Consider the following 16,075-nt stretch of genomic DNA (forward strand, 5'->3'; position numbering starts at 1 on the left):
ATCCATTGGATTGTCACGATTTCAACAAAGACAACGATTTGTAACCAAACCACCACACATTCCGTGCTCCTTCCCCACAGAGCCTCGGTGACGTTCCGAACTCACTATCTCACAACTCCTATTTTTAGCCACGTGGCGATTCTGCAGAGTACGATCAGCTGATCAGGGTCACCACAGTCGGGCCATAAAATGGAGTGACGAACTCGGTGGGTCCCGTCACCCCAGCATGTCTGCCACGCGTCCCCGCATTGTTCCCGTCTCTCCTCGTTCGTTTCCGAAACGGCACATCGATCGAGTCCAGGTCAGACCAATTATTGATTAGAGAGCCGATGCCCGATGGAGTGATTGATTAACGCAAGCATCCACCTCGACGACTTCTCTGTTTCTTATAAGTTGCAGCCAGCCATGGCGGTTTCTTCTTCTCTGGCTTCAATTCCACCAAAACCCCCATTTTTGAAACCACGCTAACTTCAAGTTATGGTCTACCTGTTGAAGCCCCCATCTCCTTTCCACTCCAGGTTTCAGCGAAACCCTAATTTCACAGCCTCATGGAATTCCCTCTACCTTTCTGTCTTTTCGCATCTCTGTTTCCATCTTCTCTTCCAAAAACCCTAGCTATGCTATCTGAGATCTGCCTAAATGACCGGGGTTTGAAAATTTATAGTTAAATGTATCCGAAATTTGGTTTTTGATTTAGTCTTCTTGAGTCAGATTCAGAGGAAACTGTACTTTTCGCTGTTATGCGTTCTTTGTTTGCTCCATGCATTGGTTTCTTATAGTCTGAGGGTTGGGGGTTTGTCATCAATGGCAATTGTGACAGGAGATAGGTACCTTGATTATCTGGTGAAGTTCGTTGACAAACAAGCGGGTCCTTTGCTCGAAGGAACTTTGGTTTTGAAGCTAAATCCAGTCGGGCTTCACTATGTTCAGTCAAGACTCGAAGCGTTGCAGGAGCTTGAGCGTCTTCTAGCTGCTGCTCCCATTGATTACCTTCGGGCTTATGTTTCTGATCTCGGGGACCACCGGGCGCTCGAGCAGCTCCGGAGGATTCTCAGGCTCCTTACTTCTCTCAAGGTTGTTTCGGTATTTCCGCCGCCTGCTAGAGATCCGACGCCTTTATCTTTATTGCCTTTCGGACGCCTCAAGTATTTGGAGCTCCGCGGATGTGATCTTTCAACTTCGGCCGCAAGAGGACTACTGGAGCTGAGACATACTTTGGAGAAGTTCATTTGTCATAATTCTACTGTAAGTTTGATTTTCTTGTATTGTAATCTATTTGATTATATTCTGGGGTTCCTTTATATGACTGTGTGTACATACCAGTCTCCAAACATTTGATTTGTGTTGTTTCTTCAATAATTTAGGATGCTCTTCGACATGTATTTGCCAGTAGAATTGTGGATATAAGGAAATCTCCTGTATGGAATCGGTTGTCATTCGTTTCATGTGCATGCAATGCATTGGTTCTCATGGATGAGTCTTTGCAACTGCTTCCTGCTGTTGAAACGCTTGATCTAAGTCGAAACAAATTTGCAAAAGTTGATAATTTACGGAAGTGTACAAAGTTGAGGTTCCTGGATCTTGGGTTCAATCACTTGAGGACAATCACATCATTTAGTGAGGTTGGATAATTCGCATTTTACTTCAGTATTTTGTGATTTGATATCACCATTTTGTTCAGTGGTGTAGTTAATTTCTATTACATAAATTCGAATCTCTTTTTTAGATATGTTCTTTTTCTTCTGTTTCTCTTTATACGCCATTAATGCTTTAAACAGGTAAAAGATGATAAACATATATAGCTCTCTTATTGATCATGCAGAATGTGAACTGTTATTTGTATAATACAGAAAAACAAGCACATGAAGATCTTTTCTAAGAATCTAAGTAGTCTGATCTCGTGGTTCATACACCTTTGGAGGAACTTTTTAGAATGGCAACCTTGAGTGGAAGTAATAACTAACATGCATGTGGACATCATGTATCACAACCATTGTCATCCGATCCTTGGTAGCAGAAATGCTATACAAGAGACCCAGATTAGAGTATTGTTTTTCATTGCAACAGCAGAACGACATCATTTAGAATCCTATTTTTGGTCCAGTTTAAGTTTTCGGAAGAGTGGAACAATCATATTTTCTAAGGAAAGAGATATCCTAAATCCCAGCTCATTTATATTGCATCTGTCGAGTTGTGCCTTGAATTCTTTGCTGCAGCCTGCTCCATGTTCTGACCCACATTTGGGGAGAGAAACCTAGAAGGATTTTTTGGGCAAATTTCTTAAACTACCCGTAAGGTTTAGGAAATTGACTAACTATACCCCTGCTGTTTCAGTATTGTCTTAAAGTACCCCTACTGTTTCTAACAATTGTCGACCTCGTTAAATGGTAATGGAAAAAAATAAAATGTCGAATTTGTCCTCCACGGTTTCTCAAATTTTCAAAATAAAATCCAACTGCTGAATTTTTTAGAACCCAATATTACCCTTCATCCCTCTTCTGCCAGGTAAGGATCACCATCACAGTGTTCCTTCGCTACCTTCACCTTCACAGTGTTCATCGTCCCTTGAACAGTTCTATATCGGAGCTAGGTTTTTCTCTAAAGGCCATGAAGCAGCGGAGAGATTCGGCTGAATCGGAGGGATCAACAAAACTGTTGAGTTTAGATCTTTCTCGCTTTCTCTCACACTCGTAAACAGGATAAGCCTCTAGCCTCCTCTGTGTTGAGAGGTAGAGAGCAAAGAGCAAAGAGCAAAGAGTCTCCATCCCCACTCTCAAAGAAAGAAGCAACGAAAATAAAAAGAGCCGAAATGCGATTTTTTTCGTGAATTTTAGCATTCACGGTGGAAGATCATCCCCACCTCTGAAAACTAAATTTTCTTCGTTTCAAATTTGGTAGCTACTAAATTCTTTGCTGAGAAATCTTGTTTAATGGCGGTCATTTCAAGCTCTTTGGTTCCGATGGATGCTGAGGATCAACTGGACTTGAATTGAGAGAGAGAACAGATTTCCCCCTCCATGACCACACCCCATTCTCCATGCACCATCAAATCACCCTCATAGCTATAGCATCACTGATTATTTTTTAGCCAGTCCCACTGCGGGCTTCTCCATTTGGATGATTGAGTAAAGAAGAACTATGAAGCAACAATTAGTTCACTACACTGCATCAACCAAAATCCAAAATTGTTGTTTAGTAACCTTCACACCATTTCCGATGACCAATTGACTTGTATTTAGTATTTTGGCTCCCATCGTTGTCTCCTCTCTACAAGATACCTAGAGAAAGACACTTGAGAAACGTTGACACAATGGATCCAATCCATCATCTTCCAAGCACAATCACCTTTTTCTAAAGAGATTCACATAATATCACTTTATCCTTAACCAATCAATCTGTATTATGTTTTCACAGTTGGTTCAATCTCTCCAAAAGCAAAACCAGTGTCCTAAGGTAATGCTGAAATATGTTCGTTGTCTTTCAATTTTTTTTGGAATAAGAGTTCAGACTTAATCTTTGTTCCTATGCATGAATTGATGGTGAATTAGATCACCAAATGCTCTGGCAATTATCCTGAACCAATTTTTTTTTGCATTAAGTTCTTGCATGTATTTTTGTGTCTACAAGATGCCGGGTTATTTTATTGATTTTCTTCAAGTCGTGTCATCATTTTTTTCTCAAGTTGAAGAGCAGCTGCCATTTTGTTTCCTATTTGAGAGCCTAATGAGAGAGGCAATTAGGAGTCTGAGATGGGTGAGAGTGTGAAACGAACTTCAGTATTGGCACCAGTGATTTAAAAGGTGCGCCTAGGCGCATAGGCGAGGCACATTTCAGGGTATGTGCCTCGCCTAGGTCCTAGGCGCTGCCCTTTCAAAAGGCGCATGCCTACGCCTGATGCACCTTGCGCCTCAGCCCAGGCGTGCGCCTTTTGAAAATTTGGCACTTTTTTGCTGTTTTTTGAACATAACGGCTGAGCCCCCGGACCCCCATGCCATGCCCCTCGAGGCAAGCCCAAACAAGTCCACGTTAGGTCTTAAATTCTTAGTTTTCACACAAAAAAAATAATGATGTTATAGTTTTGATTACTTTTTAGGAATACATTTTATTGGTAATGTTGTTCATTCATTCATCCTAATAAAAATGTATTCCTAAAAAGCAATTAAAACTATAACATCATTATTTTTTTGTGTGAAAACTAAGAATTTATGACCTAACATGGACTTGTTTGGGCTTGCCTCGAGAGGCGTGGCACAAAGGCGGCTCGTAGAATCAGGAATGTAATATGTTTTACATGCTTGAAAATGTTTTATTTGTTTGATTTTATTTTTAAATTATCATTTGAATATGCTTTATATCTTATGTTTATGTATTTTAATTTTAGATAATAGGTTTTTTTTTAAAACATTATTTTAAAATTTAACTTTATATTTTTTAGTAATGTTATGTTTTATATTTTTTGATTTTTTTGGCTTTTTTTTTAATTTTCTGACATTTTTTTGATTTTTAGCATTTTTTTTGTAATTTTGCGCCTTGCTTCAAAAAGGCGCGCGCCTTGCCCTGCACCTTGCACCTTAGGGGCAAATTGATCCCTGCGCCTTGCGCTTTTAAAACACTGATTGGCACCACCTGCATCGCTGCTGGATTCTGGGTTCAAGGTTTACGCCATGTTAGTTTGCTTTTATTTCACAGTTCTCTATGTTGCTACCTTTGTAGGACCCGAGAGCATGCGTCTTGCCTGCATATTCGGGCTGCCACTGGCCATATCTGCAGATAGCAAGAAGCAATCGACTCTTGTTTTTTGCCTGCCAGATGTGGAGATGATGAAACATGGGAGAGAGAACAAAGGGGAAGAAGGAGAGAGAGAGGCTAGAGGTGGAGGGGTCTGTTGCTGCAATGAGTTGCAGCGACAGTGATGAAACAAGGGAGAGAATGAAGGGGAAGAAGGAGAGAGAGAGAGAGAGAGAGAGAGAGAGAGAGTGAAGGGTAAAATTGGGTTTTAAAAAACATATGCCACATGGTTTCACATGTGTACAGAATTTGATGGAATAATAACGGATGATAATGGTAAGGGTAGAGCTAGTCGATTATCAGAAACAGTAGGGTTACTTTAAGACAATATTGAAACAGTAGGGGTATAGTTAGTCAATTCCCTAAACCTTAGGGGTAATTTAAGAAATTTGCCCTTTTTTCATTGAGGTCTGTGGTGGGTGTGGAGGGCTTTGTATAGACCTGACCGGTCTTCATCTTATGGATCTGATCTGGCATATTATGTTCCTAAGGCGCCATTCTCCCGCATATGAATACTCATTGTATATATTTTTTTGATAATTGTAAAAATTTATTAATCAGCAATAGACAATAGTACAAAGTCCCCGAGGAGAGGCACGAGTTGCAATCTCTCCGGGCTAGTTAAGTACAAATTTCCAGATTACTAATAACTTACAAAGTAGCACAAAAAAGATCTTCCCTAGAAACCCCCTGTTTGGCTAAAGAATCAGCCATAGAATTAGCAGACCTGTTAACCTATTTTACCTCAACTCTCATATTGCTGGTTAACCACTTTATTTTTTTGATGAGATCTTTGTAGCCCCAAATGGTAGTATTCGGGTTTAAAAGCCACCCTGTTACCACCTGAGAGTCCCCTTCAACTAGGAGATGCTCCACCCCAAGCTGGTTAGCAATCTGAATTCCTTGTACTACAACAAGGATTTCTGCCCTTGTGGAGTCCCCCCCTCCCACCTGTCCTGAGAATAAGGAGATTATGTTTTTCTTTTTTTTTTTTTTGATAATTTGAATAAGGAGATTATGTTGCTGTCCTTATTTCTCAGGATACCCCCTATACCTGAAGGTCCGGGGTTACGTTGGCTGCTTCCATCAAAATTCAACTTGATGACACTTTCCAAAGGAGGAACCCATTCTGACAAAATTCTATTCTTCTTTGTTGAAGTGTTAGCTATTATTAACCAATTCCTCCACAAGTCATCAAAGGAGAAATCATCAAACATATCTAAGGTTTTCAGCCAATGGGTTGTTCTTGTTAGGATGTAGTCCTTCACTTCATCTAATCCTCTTTCCTTCTCTAAGAAGATTCTTCCATTCCTTTCCTCCCAAAGAGTCCATAAAGTGGCTGCCCTGACACATTTCCACATAACCTTGCCTCTTCTAGTGTGCCAAACAAAAAAAGATGGGTTAAATAACGAGCTTAAATTAGAAGGCAAAGACCACCTACCTTCAAATAAACAAAGGCTCCAATTCCATAAAGCTGTAGAAAAGGAACAAGAGATCAGCAAATGGAAATAGTCCTCATTCTCGGCCTTACTCAAGGAACAACAATTTAGGGAAAGACAAAGAGAGGGTCTCTTTTTCTGTAAGTTTTCCAAAGTATTGATTTTCCCATAGTAGACTTCCTAGCAAAATACAACAATTTTTGGGGGAATAGGTCGTGCCTAGACTTCTTTGAAAGGGAAGCTTTGGGAAATGGGGTTAGAATTGAGGGATTTTAGAAAGGAAGAACAAGTAAATGTACCTTTTGGAAGAGGAGTCCAAACTCTTTGATCAGAAGAAGTGGGGTCCAAACAAACAAATTCTAGTAAATGAACTAGCTCAACAACACAACTCAAGTCACCATCCCTTAATCCTCTATGAAAGCCGAAGTCCCAGTTTAAACACAAGGGGGTTAACGGGCTTGAGAGAAAATTTGCAATTGGCTCATTTTTGTGACAGGAAAGGGAATAAAGCGATGGGAAATGATCTTTGAGGGGTTGGGTACCCACCCAAATATCCTCCCAAAATAGAATGGCATTACTAGAACAAACATCATACCTGATGAAATTGAGGAAGCGAGGGAGAATACCATGTATAACCTTCCAAGGTGTAGTGAGAGTAGCTCGATGAGATATCCCGGAATCCCAACCATTTCCTGAGCAGCCATGAATGCTTTTCACCACCTCATGCCATAATCTCTCTCTCTCTCTCTCTCGGGGCCATCTCCATAACCACTTCCCTAAGAGGGCTACATTCTTCAACACTATGTTCCCTATTCCTAGACCCCCTTCTTCCTTTGGTTTGTTAACTATCTCCCATCTAACCAGATGATCCTTTTTCACCTCTCCTGGTTCCCATAGAAAGTCCCGCATTCTCTTCTCCAGTTTCTTAGCCTCCCTTGGAGGAATCCTAAACACTAAAAGGAAGTAGGTTGGAAGATTGGCAAGTGTAGCCTTAATTAAGGTCAGCCTACCCCCTATTGAGATGTAATTCTTTTTCCAAGCCGCCAAGCATTTATCAAATTTCTCCACAATAGGGGCCCATAAACTACTTTCTTTAGGGTTAGCTCCTAAGGGTAGCCGTAAGTATGTCAAAGGCCAAGAAGAAATGTTGCAACCTAAGCACTCCGCAATGGATTCAATCTCCCTATTCTCCATATTTACTCCAGCCACACAACTTTTATCAAAGTTTACCCTCAAGTTGGAGACACTCTCAAAGGTTCTTATTAAATTCTTAAGGTTCTCCACCTTACTTAACTCATTCCCTTCACAGAAAATAACAATATCATCAGCAAACTGAAGGTGAGTTATTGGAATGCCTCTACTCCCTATTCTCCATCCCTTTATTTGACCCTCATCTTCTTTGGAGATCATTTTACTGAAGACATCAACAACAAGAGTAAAGAGGAAAGGGGAAAGTGGATCACCTTGTCTTAAACCTCTATTGGCTAGAAAAAAAGTCCTTAACCACCCCATTCGCCAAAACAGAATAACAATAAGAACTTAAACATCCTCTTAGCCAATTACACCTTTTATCCCCAAATCCACATCTTCTTGACATCTCTAGCAGGAAACTCCAGTCCACTAGGTCATAGGCCTTCTCCAAATTTGCAAACAAAGCCTTTTCTGCCCGATCTCCTCATTTCTTTCACATTCTCATTTGCAATAAGGATCTGATCTGTAATTTGTCTATCATGTATAAAGGCTCCTTGTGCTTGGCCAATGTGAGAAGGGAGAACTGCTTTGATCCTCCTAGAGAGCACTTTTGCCATAATCTTATAGATGCTTGTCACCAGGCTGATTGGCCGAAAATCTTTGGGGTTTTTGGCATCAGTCTTTTTAGGAATTAAGGCTAGAAAGGTGGCATTGATTAAGACTCACAATATGTTTAATTTCTTCTTCCTCACTCATTCTTTCCAGCCCTACCTATTTGGTTCAAAGTTGGCCAATTCTCCTCCCCCACTATTAACCGATTCTCTAAAGGTCTTTGAAAGATTGATTTTAAGTGATCCACAATCCTACTAGCAATCTCCTCTTGAGAGGTTATCTCCACACCATCAACCTCCAACTTTAGTATCAAAATTTTCCTTCTTCTCCCATTAGCCATAGCATGAAAAAATTTGGTATTCCCATCCCCTTTTTTGATCCACTTGTGTCTGGATTTTTGTCTCTATGATATCTCCTCCCTCAACAAGATCTCCTCTAACTCCTTTTTCAATTTCCTTCTCATTTCTTTGTCTTGCTCATCCATCATTCCCTGGGATTCTTTTGCATCTAAATCCTCAATCTGAATTAATAATCTAACTTTTACCTCCTCCACTCTTCCAAATTGATCCCTATTCCATTCTTTTATTTTGCCTCAATCCTTTTAATTTTTTGTGGAATCTAACCCCATTCCATTTCACTTCTCTCATCTCTTCACTCCACCATTCCTTAACCTTAGGCAAAAAGTCCGGATGTGTCAGCCACATTTTCTCAAATCTGAATGGTCTAGGTCCATTACCAAGAGGTTCTTGTCCTACTTTTATAGGGCAGTGATCAAAGGTTATCCTAGGTAGGGCCTTAGCCACCAAACCTCTCTAGTGGCTCTCCCAACCCCCATTAAACAGGAACCTATGTAGCTTTGAGCAAGTTGGGGTTTCTTGGAAGTTGGACCGGGTGTAGGTAGCATGTAGTTGTGATGGCCTCATATTGTATATGTTGGTTCAATTGGTTTAGTGTTTATGTTAGTCTTATTTATGTTTTAAGTTCTTAGTTATTGGGCCAAAACTTGTTTTATTTTTTTTTATGTCTAGGTGTCCCATCACTAATTAGGGGCATTCTAGTCCATTCTTGTAACATTACTTTGTAAACATCTATCTTTATAAGGTTATAGGGCTGACTGAAGTGAGTATGCCGCCATTCTCAAATCTCCTTCTTCTTCTTCTTCTTCTTCTTCTTTGGCTGTTGTTCTCCAGCAAACATGGTATCAGAGCACTAATCGGTTTGACTGGTTACAACCGCCTCTTTTCTCCACTTCTCTATTCCTTCTTTTTTCTTTCTCTCTCTCCTATCTCGGCCACTGTGAAGAAACCCTAGGGCTGACTATAGAACACAACAAGGTCTGTATCTAGGGTTTCCCTTGGTTGTAGGGCCCAAGGGGGGTTTGTTCCAAAAGCTGATGTCCTACTAGAAACCCTGTACCAGGTAGTAGCCATTCGGCTGCAAAGAGAGATCTGTGTGGAACATATCTAGGTGGAAAGACTGAGTTAGACAGTCCTAGTACAGATCGTAAGGGTGGTCACAGTCTACGACAGCAGAAGCCAACGCCCAGTCCAGAAGTGTTCAACATAGTACAGGGGTGGATTGTTCTTGGTTTTAGACCTGTTACGAGGGGTTCTCAGACTTGTAACAGCTTCGGTAAGTCTGAAATTGTGTTCTTTGTACTTGGTTTTCAATTGTGATCACTGTAAGAGGAAGGAGATGTCTTCAATATCGTGAGAAGTGTCTTCTAGGGATAATAGAACTGGTGGGAGGTCTTCTAATTTGGAAAACCCAAATCTGCACAGCTTGCAGATCACCAGTGTATTGTTGGATGAATATAACTTCAGGGAATGGTCTGTTTCAGCCATGCTCTTCATTACTTCCCGGGAACTTACGGGTTATTTAGATGGACAGAAGCAGGAACCTAAAGTGGGTAGTGTGGAGTACGCAATATGGTGTAAAGAAAATGCTACTGTTATGTCTTGGCTGCTTGTTTCGATGACTCCAAGAGTGGCCAGGACTGTTCAACACTTTCCCACTACTGCTAAGATTTGGGAGAAAGTGTCTAAAACTTATGGACAGAGAAAGAACAATGCAAGAATCTATAGGCTAAACCAAGACATTGCTGTATTGAGACAAGGAGATATGACAATTGCAACTTATTTTGCAACCCTAGAAGGACTATGGTAAGAACTTGATCATCATCTTATTCTTGGTTGGGAGAATGTAAGAGACAAGGAGAGACATGATAAACAAATTGAAGAAGGTAGAGCCTTTAAGTTCTTGGCTGGCTTAGACCCAATTTATGAGAGCATAAGGTCTCAAATTTGGGAAGGGATGAAATGCCAGATTTACACCATGTCTACTATCTAGCAAGGAATGAAGAGGTTAGGAGGAAAGAGATGCAAGTTGACACTCAAATACAGCCTGTTGAACATTCAACCTTGATTTCTTCAAACCAAAAAGGGAGCAAGCATTCGGATAAGAGGCATCTTAAGTGCGCTCATTGTGGAGGTGAAAGGCATATAAAAGAGACTTGTTGGGTTCTTTATCCTCATTTGAAACCAGCTGCGTTAAGGAAAGACAAGAAGCCTCAGAGGAATCAAACAACAAGTGAGAACCTTGTTACTAATCATAGTGGTGAGAGCTCGAAGAACATATCTACAGTTACACCTCCTCCCATGGGACAGACTGCTAATTCCCACACATTTGGGTCCTTGGATGTCACTGCTGATGAGGTAGAGGTTCTTAGCCGGGCCTTAACCCGTCTAAGGACTAATTCCCTTGCTTCCACCTCTCTTGCTAGATCAGGTATTGTCTCTGCTTATAGTGCAACTAGTTCTGTAGAGTCTACTTCTTGGATTATTGATTCCGGTGCAACTGACCACATGACACACATGTCCTCTTTATCTTCTTCTTATCATTTGATGTCTGGCCAAGATAAGATGAGAGTTGTTGATGGTTCTCTCTCCACCATCTCTAGGAAGGGGGGGGGGGGTTGACCTAAGCAAGGACCTCTCTCTTAAATCTGTTCTACATGTTCCCAATCTTACTTCCAATTTCTTATCTGTTTCGAAGCTTACCAAGAATTTAAACTATAGCATAACTTTCTTTCCTACTCATTGTGTTTATCAGGACAGACTGACGAAGAGAACGATTGGGAGCGGTCATGAGTGTGGAGGTCTCTACTATTTTGATGCAGACATCAGTTCGGCCTTACAATCATCTGCTGCCAGTAGTCAGAATAATGAGGAGTCAATAGCTAGGTTACACTTGTGGCATGCTAGGCTAGGTCATTTACTTTTTTCGTCACTGCAAGGGTTGTTTCCTGAATTATTTATGGGTATTTCAAGTCAAAGTTTAGTTTGTGAAGTGTGTCAGTTGTCAAAACAATGTAGAACTCTTTATCCAATTTCTAGTAATGAAATTCAAGCTCCTTTTGATTCGGCCCATTCTGATGTTTGGGGCCCTTCACATCTTGTTTCTGTAGATGGCTTTCGTTACTTTATCAGTTTTATTGATCACTATTCACGATGCACATGGATCTACTTGTTAAAAGGACATGATGAAGTGCCATGGATAACCATGGCATTTTGTAAAATGATTGAAACTCAATTTGACAAGAAGATTAAGCAATTCCGTTCAGACAATGCTGCTGAATATTTTGAAAGATCCTTGAACCTGTTCATGGAGGATGCAGGCATGCTACACCAGTCATCTTGTGCTAGTACCCCTCAACAGAATGGGGTTGCTGAGCGCAAAAATAGACACTTATTGAAGACTGCTCGAGCTTTACCATTTTAGCACAAGGTTCCCAAGCACTATTGGTCTCAAGCAGTTCTTACCGCATCATATCTGATAAATCGGATGCCATCCAAGGTGTTGGGTATGGAAACTCCTTTCTCTGTCCTTTGCCCTAATCTTCCAGACTTTCCTCTTCCACCTAGAGTCTTTGGTTGTGTATGTTTTATTCATGTAAAGGATCCAAAGAAGACCAAGTTGGATCCTAGGGCTACGAAAGGAATCTTTCTAGGGTACTCGCCTACACAGAAGGGTTACAAGTGTTATGATCCCGTTACCAAGAAGAAATATGTCACAAAAGATGTGGTATTTTTTGAGTCTCAATCCTATTTTCATTCTTCCCAGAATCCTCTTCAGGAGGAGACTAGTGGGGTAGAAGAGGATTCTTCTTCTCCCTCTTTTTTGTGCCTCTTTCAGCCTCGGGCCTTCCATCTTCTCCTCCTGATCCTCCTAGTTGTAGCATCCTAGGTGAATCTAGTGAGGCTCCCATTGAACCTGTTACCACTCTTGATGCTGCAGATGTAACTGAGGACACTAGTAGGCAACAAAAAGATATAAGAATCACCTACAACAGGAGGAAAAAAGACCCTCAAACTCATGGCAACAACCAATCGGACTCGGATCAATCTGTCTCAACAACTCCAGGTAATCTTATCACTCATACTTCTAATTTGGATCTCCCTATTGCTCTTCGTAAGTCTACCCATTCTTGTACTATCTAACACCCCATTGCTAAATATGTTTCTTACTCATATTTATCTCCTCGTTATTATTCCTTTGTGTCTGCTCTCTCTTCCGTGCATGTCCCTACTAGGTACTCAGAGGTAGTGTCTGATGCAAGATGGAGAGAGGCTATGAATGAAGAAATGAAAGCCTTAATGAAAGCCAGGACTTGGGAATTAGTGGATCTACCAGAAGGGATGAACAATGTGGGATGCAAGTGGGTGTTCACTGTGAAGCATAGGGAGGACGGGTCCATTGAAAGATACAAGGCCAGACTAGTGGCGAAGGGGTTTACTCAAAAGGAAGGGATTGACTACAACGAGACCTTTGCTCCAATTGCAAAGCTCAACACAATCTGGGTTCTATTGTCATTAGTTGCAAACTTCTCATGGGAGTTACATCAGTTGGATGTGAAGAACGCTTTCCTAAATGGCGATCTACATGAAGAGGTATTCATGGATCCTCCACCAAGTTATGGTTTTGATGGGAAAGTGTGTAGACTGAGGAAAGCATTATATGGTCTTAAGCAGTCTCCTCGAGCTTGGTTTGAGAAGCTCTGTGGGGCCATGAAGAGAGTGGGATACACTCGAAGTGGTGCAGATCATACTTTGTTCATAAGGAAACAGGATAGTAGACTTACGACACTCATAGTTTATGTGGATGATATGGTGATTACAGGAAATGATCTAGAAGAGATAAAAAGATTGAAGGATTTCTTGGCATCTGAGTTTGAGATCAAATACTTTGGCCATCTGAGATACTTCATTGGAATTGAAGTTGCTAGGTCACAAGAGGGCATCTATATATGTCAACGGAAGTACGTCCTTGATCTTCTAGAGGAGACAGGTATGATGGGGAGTAGACCAGCAGATACTCCAATAGAACAGAATCATGGTCTACAGGAATTAGTAGGAGAGGACTACCTTGATAAAGAGAGATGCCAAAAACTGGTAGGGAAATTGATATATCTGTCTCTCACTCGACCAGATATTGCTTATGCTGTACATGTTGTCAGCCAGTTCATGTACTCTCCAAAGATTCCTCATATGAGAGCAGCGGAAAGGATTCTTAGGTATTTGAAGACTTGCCTAGGAAAAGGAATTCTGTTCAAAAAACACAATAAAATTGAAATTGAAGCAATATACTGATGCAGATTGGGCTGGTTCTATTGGAGACAGGAAGTCTACTTCTGGGTATTGCACGTTCGTTGGAGGGAATTTGGTTACATGGCGAAGTAAAAAGCAGAATGTGGTTGCTAGATCAAGTGCAAAGGTTGATTATCGAGCTATGGCTCATGGTGTTGCTGAACTATTGTGGCTTAAGACCCTTCTTGGTGAGCTCGGGATAAAGGTTGAGTGTCCTCTCAGGCTGTACTGTGACAACAAGGCTGCCATCAACATTGCAAATAACCCAGTGCAACATGATAGGATGAAGCATATTGAGATTGACCGACACTTCGTTAGAGAAAGGATAGTCTCAGGGGAACTCTGCATTCCTTATACTCCTTTCGAGATGCAGATTGCAGATGTGCTAACAAAAGGACTAGCTTCAACGAAATTCTTAGACTTACTTGGCAAGCTAAACATGACTGACATCCATGCTTAGCTTGAGGGGGAGTGTTGGTTCAATTGGTTTAGTGTTTATGTTAGTCTTATTTATGTTTTAAGTTCTTACTTATTGGGCCTAAACTTGTTTTATTTTTTTTATGTCTTGGTTCAATTGGTTCAATTGGTTTAGTTCTTACTTGGCATGAGAGTGGATTAGGTTGGAACTTGGAAGTCTAGGTGTATTCTGAGTGCAAGGGTTTTCTATGTGGCCTTGTAAGAGTGAGAGTTTTCTGTGTGAGGAAGCTGCTCATCATTTTTTTTGGTAACGAAGAAAGAAATTTTATTAAAATTAAAAAGAGACAATACAGAGAAAGGTGACCAGTGATCACCGAGAGAAGAAAAAAAGAAAAAACACCTTCCTACTCCAAGACTACACCTAGACTGAAAGAACAAGCCTCACACCCCTGACACAACAACTCCCCCTCAACAAAACACAACTGCCCCGATTAAACAAGAGGAACAAAACAAGGAAAGCACCTTACAACGACCCAAACAATGAAATCCAGCGAAGAAATCTTAATGTGAGGACATATAATTTCTTCTATTACGTTTCTTTGATTTCTTCACCTTCTTAGTAGGTCCAATTCCAAACAAATGCCCTTCCAGTCTTGCAAAGATTCTTGATGCCTGAACTGTTCAAATATTCTTCTGGCTACTAAATCTTCTTACTGCATTCAGTTTCTTCAAAAGCTTTCTGATCCTATGGCATTCATTAGTTCTTTCCATCTCCAGCACTACATTTCTTTCAAACAACATAGAAGACTTCAACTCTCTCTTCTCTAAAAACTCACTTCAAATCCCTTACCCTTAAATTATTTCCTTGAAACTCTAAATTTGAGCTGGCATCCCTTTCTACAGGGTTTTCATTCAAATTTCCTTTATCCTGCTGTTTAGGCATTGTAGGAAATTCTTCTTCTAGTTCTCTAAGCATCTTCCTTGTGTGGTTCTTTTCTTTTTGATCAGCAACACAGAAAATAGATTTCATTAATTATAAGAAAGCAGGATTACAACAAGAAGTTGTGAAAGAAACCTGCTTTAGAAGTTATCCCAAAACAATATTACAAATGAGCCCAAAACATGAGTTCTCTGTACCCCTTGCTTGGCTAAACTATCTGCCAAGCTATTAGCAGTTCTCCTCACCCATCTCACTCGGATTGACATGTCCTGTGACAGCCATTTGAAATGCCTGAAATCATTCCTCAAATGCCATGCAACTCCTCCCCCTTAAGTAGCCAATTAACCACAGTTTTCAAGTCTCCCTCAATAATCAGCCTACTAATACCCAGTTCTTTTGCTTTCTCAATCCCATAAACAGCAGCCAAAAACTCTAATATTGCCACATCGCCAAACTCCACAGGGCTGGAGTATAAAGCCATTACATTCCCCACTTCATCCCAGTGATTTAAAAGGCGCTCCTAGGCGCACAAGTGAGGCACATTTTAGGGTAGGCACCACACCCAGGTCCTAGGCACAACACTTTCAAAAGGCACACGCCTGGTGTGCCTAGGCGTGTGCTGATGCACCTTGTGCCTTAGCCTAGGCATGCGCCTTTTGAAAATTTTACGTTTTTTTGAACCTAGCGTGGGCTGGGGGCTCCGCCCCCACACCCCTCGAGGCAAGCCCAAACAAGTCCATGTTAGGGTCTTAAATTCTTAATTTTCACACAATTAATTTTTGTATAATTTTAATTGCCTTTTAAGAAGACGTTTTATTAAGATGAATGAATGAACAACATTAGCAAATAGGGGGTTCTTGGAGCTAATGTTGTTCATTCATTCATCTTATAAAATATCTTCTTGAAAGGCAATTAAAATTATACAATAATTATTTTTTGTGTGAAAATTAAGAATTTAAGACCCTAACATGGACTTTTTTTGGGCTTGCCTCGAGGGGGCGTGGCACAAAGGCAGCTCGTAGAATCAGGAATGTAATATGTTA

General features: G+C 40.7%; 1 protein-coding gene across 2 annotated transcripts in view; it reads left to right on the top strand.

The window, feature by feature from the left end:
- Positions 1 to 347: 347 nt before the first annotated feature.
- LOC104607359 (uncharacterized) overlaps positions 348 to 16,075 on the top strand; it is a 41,279-nt gene continuing 25,551 nt past the window's right edge. The window contains exons 1-2 of one of the 2 annotated variants that reach the window (XM_010272982.2): positions 348 to 1,245; positions 1,365 to 1,622. In XM_010272982.2, coding sequence (XP_010271284.1) covers positions 805 to 1,245; positions 1,365 to 1,622 — 699 coding nt within the window. In that variant the 5' untranslated portion in view covers positions 348 to 804. The remainder of the gene's footprint in view (positions 1,246 to 1,364; positions 1,623 to 16,075) is intronic. The other variant, XR_016085681.1, reaches the window with a different exon arrangement.

The sequence above is a fragment of the Nelumbo nucifera genome, chromosome 4 (assembly GCF_055504915.1).
Source record: "Nelumbo nucifera cultivar China Antique chromosome 4, China Antique-T2T, whole genome shotgun sequence".
Taxonomy (NCBI): domain Eukaryota; kingdom Viridiplantae; phylum Streptophyta; class Magnoliopsida; order Proteales; family Nelumbonaceae; genus Nelumbo; species Nelumbo nucifera.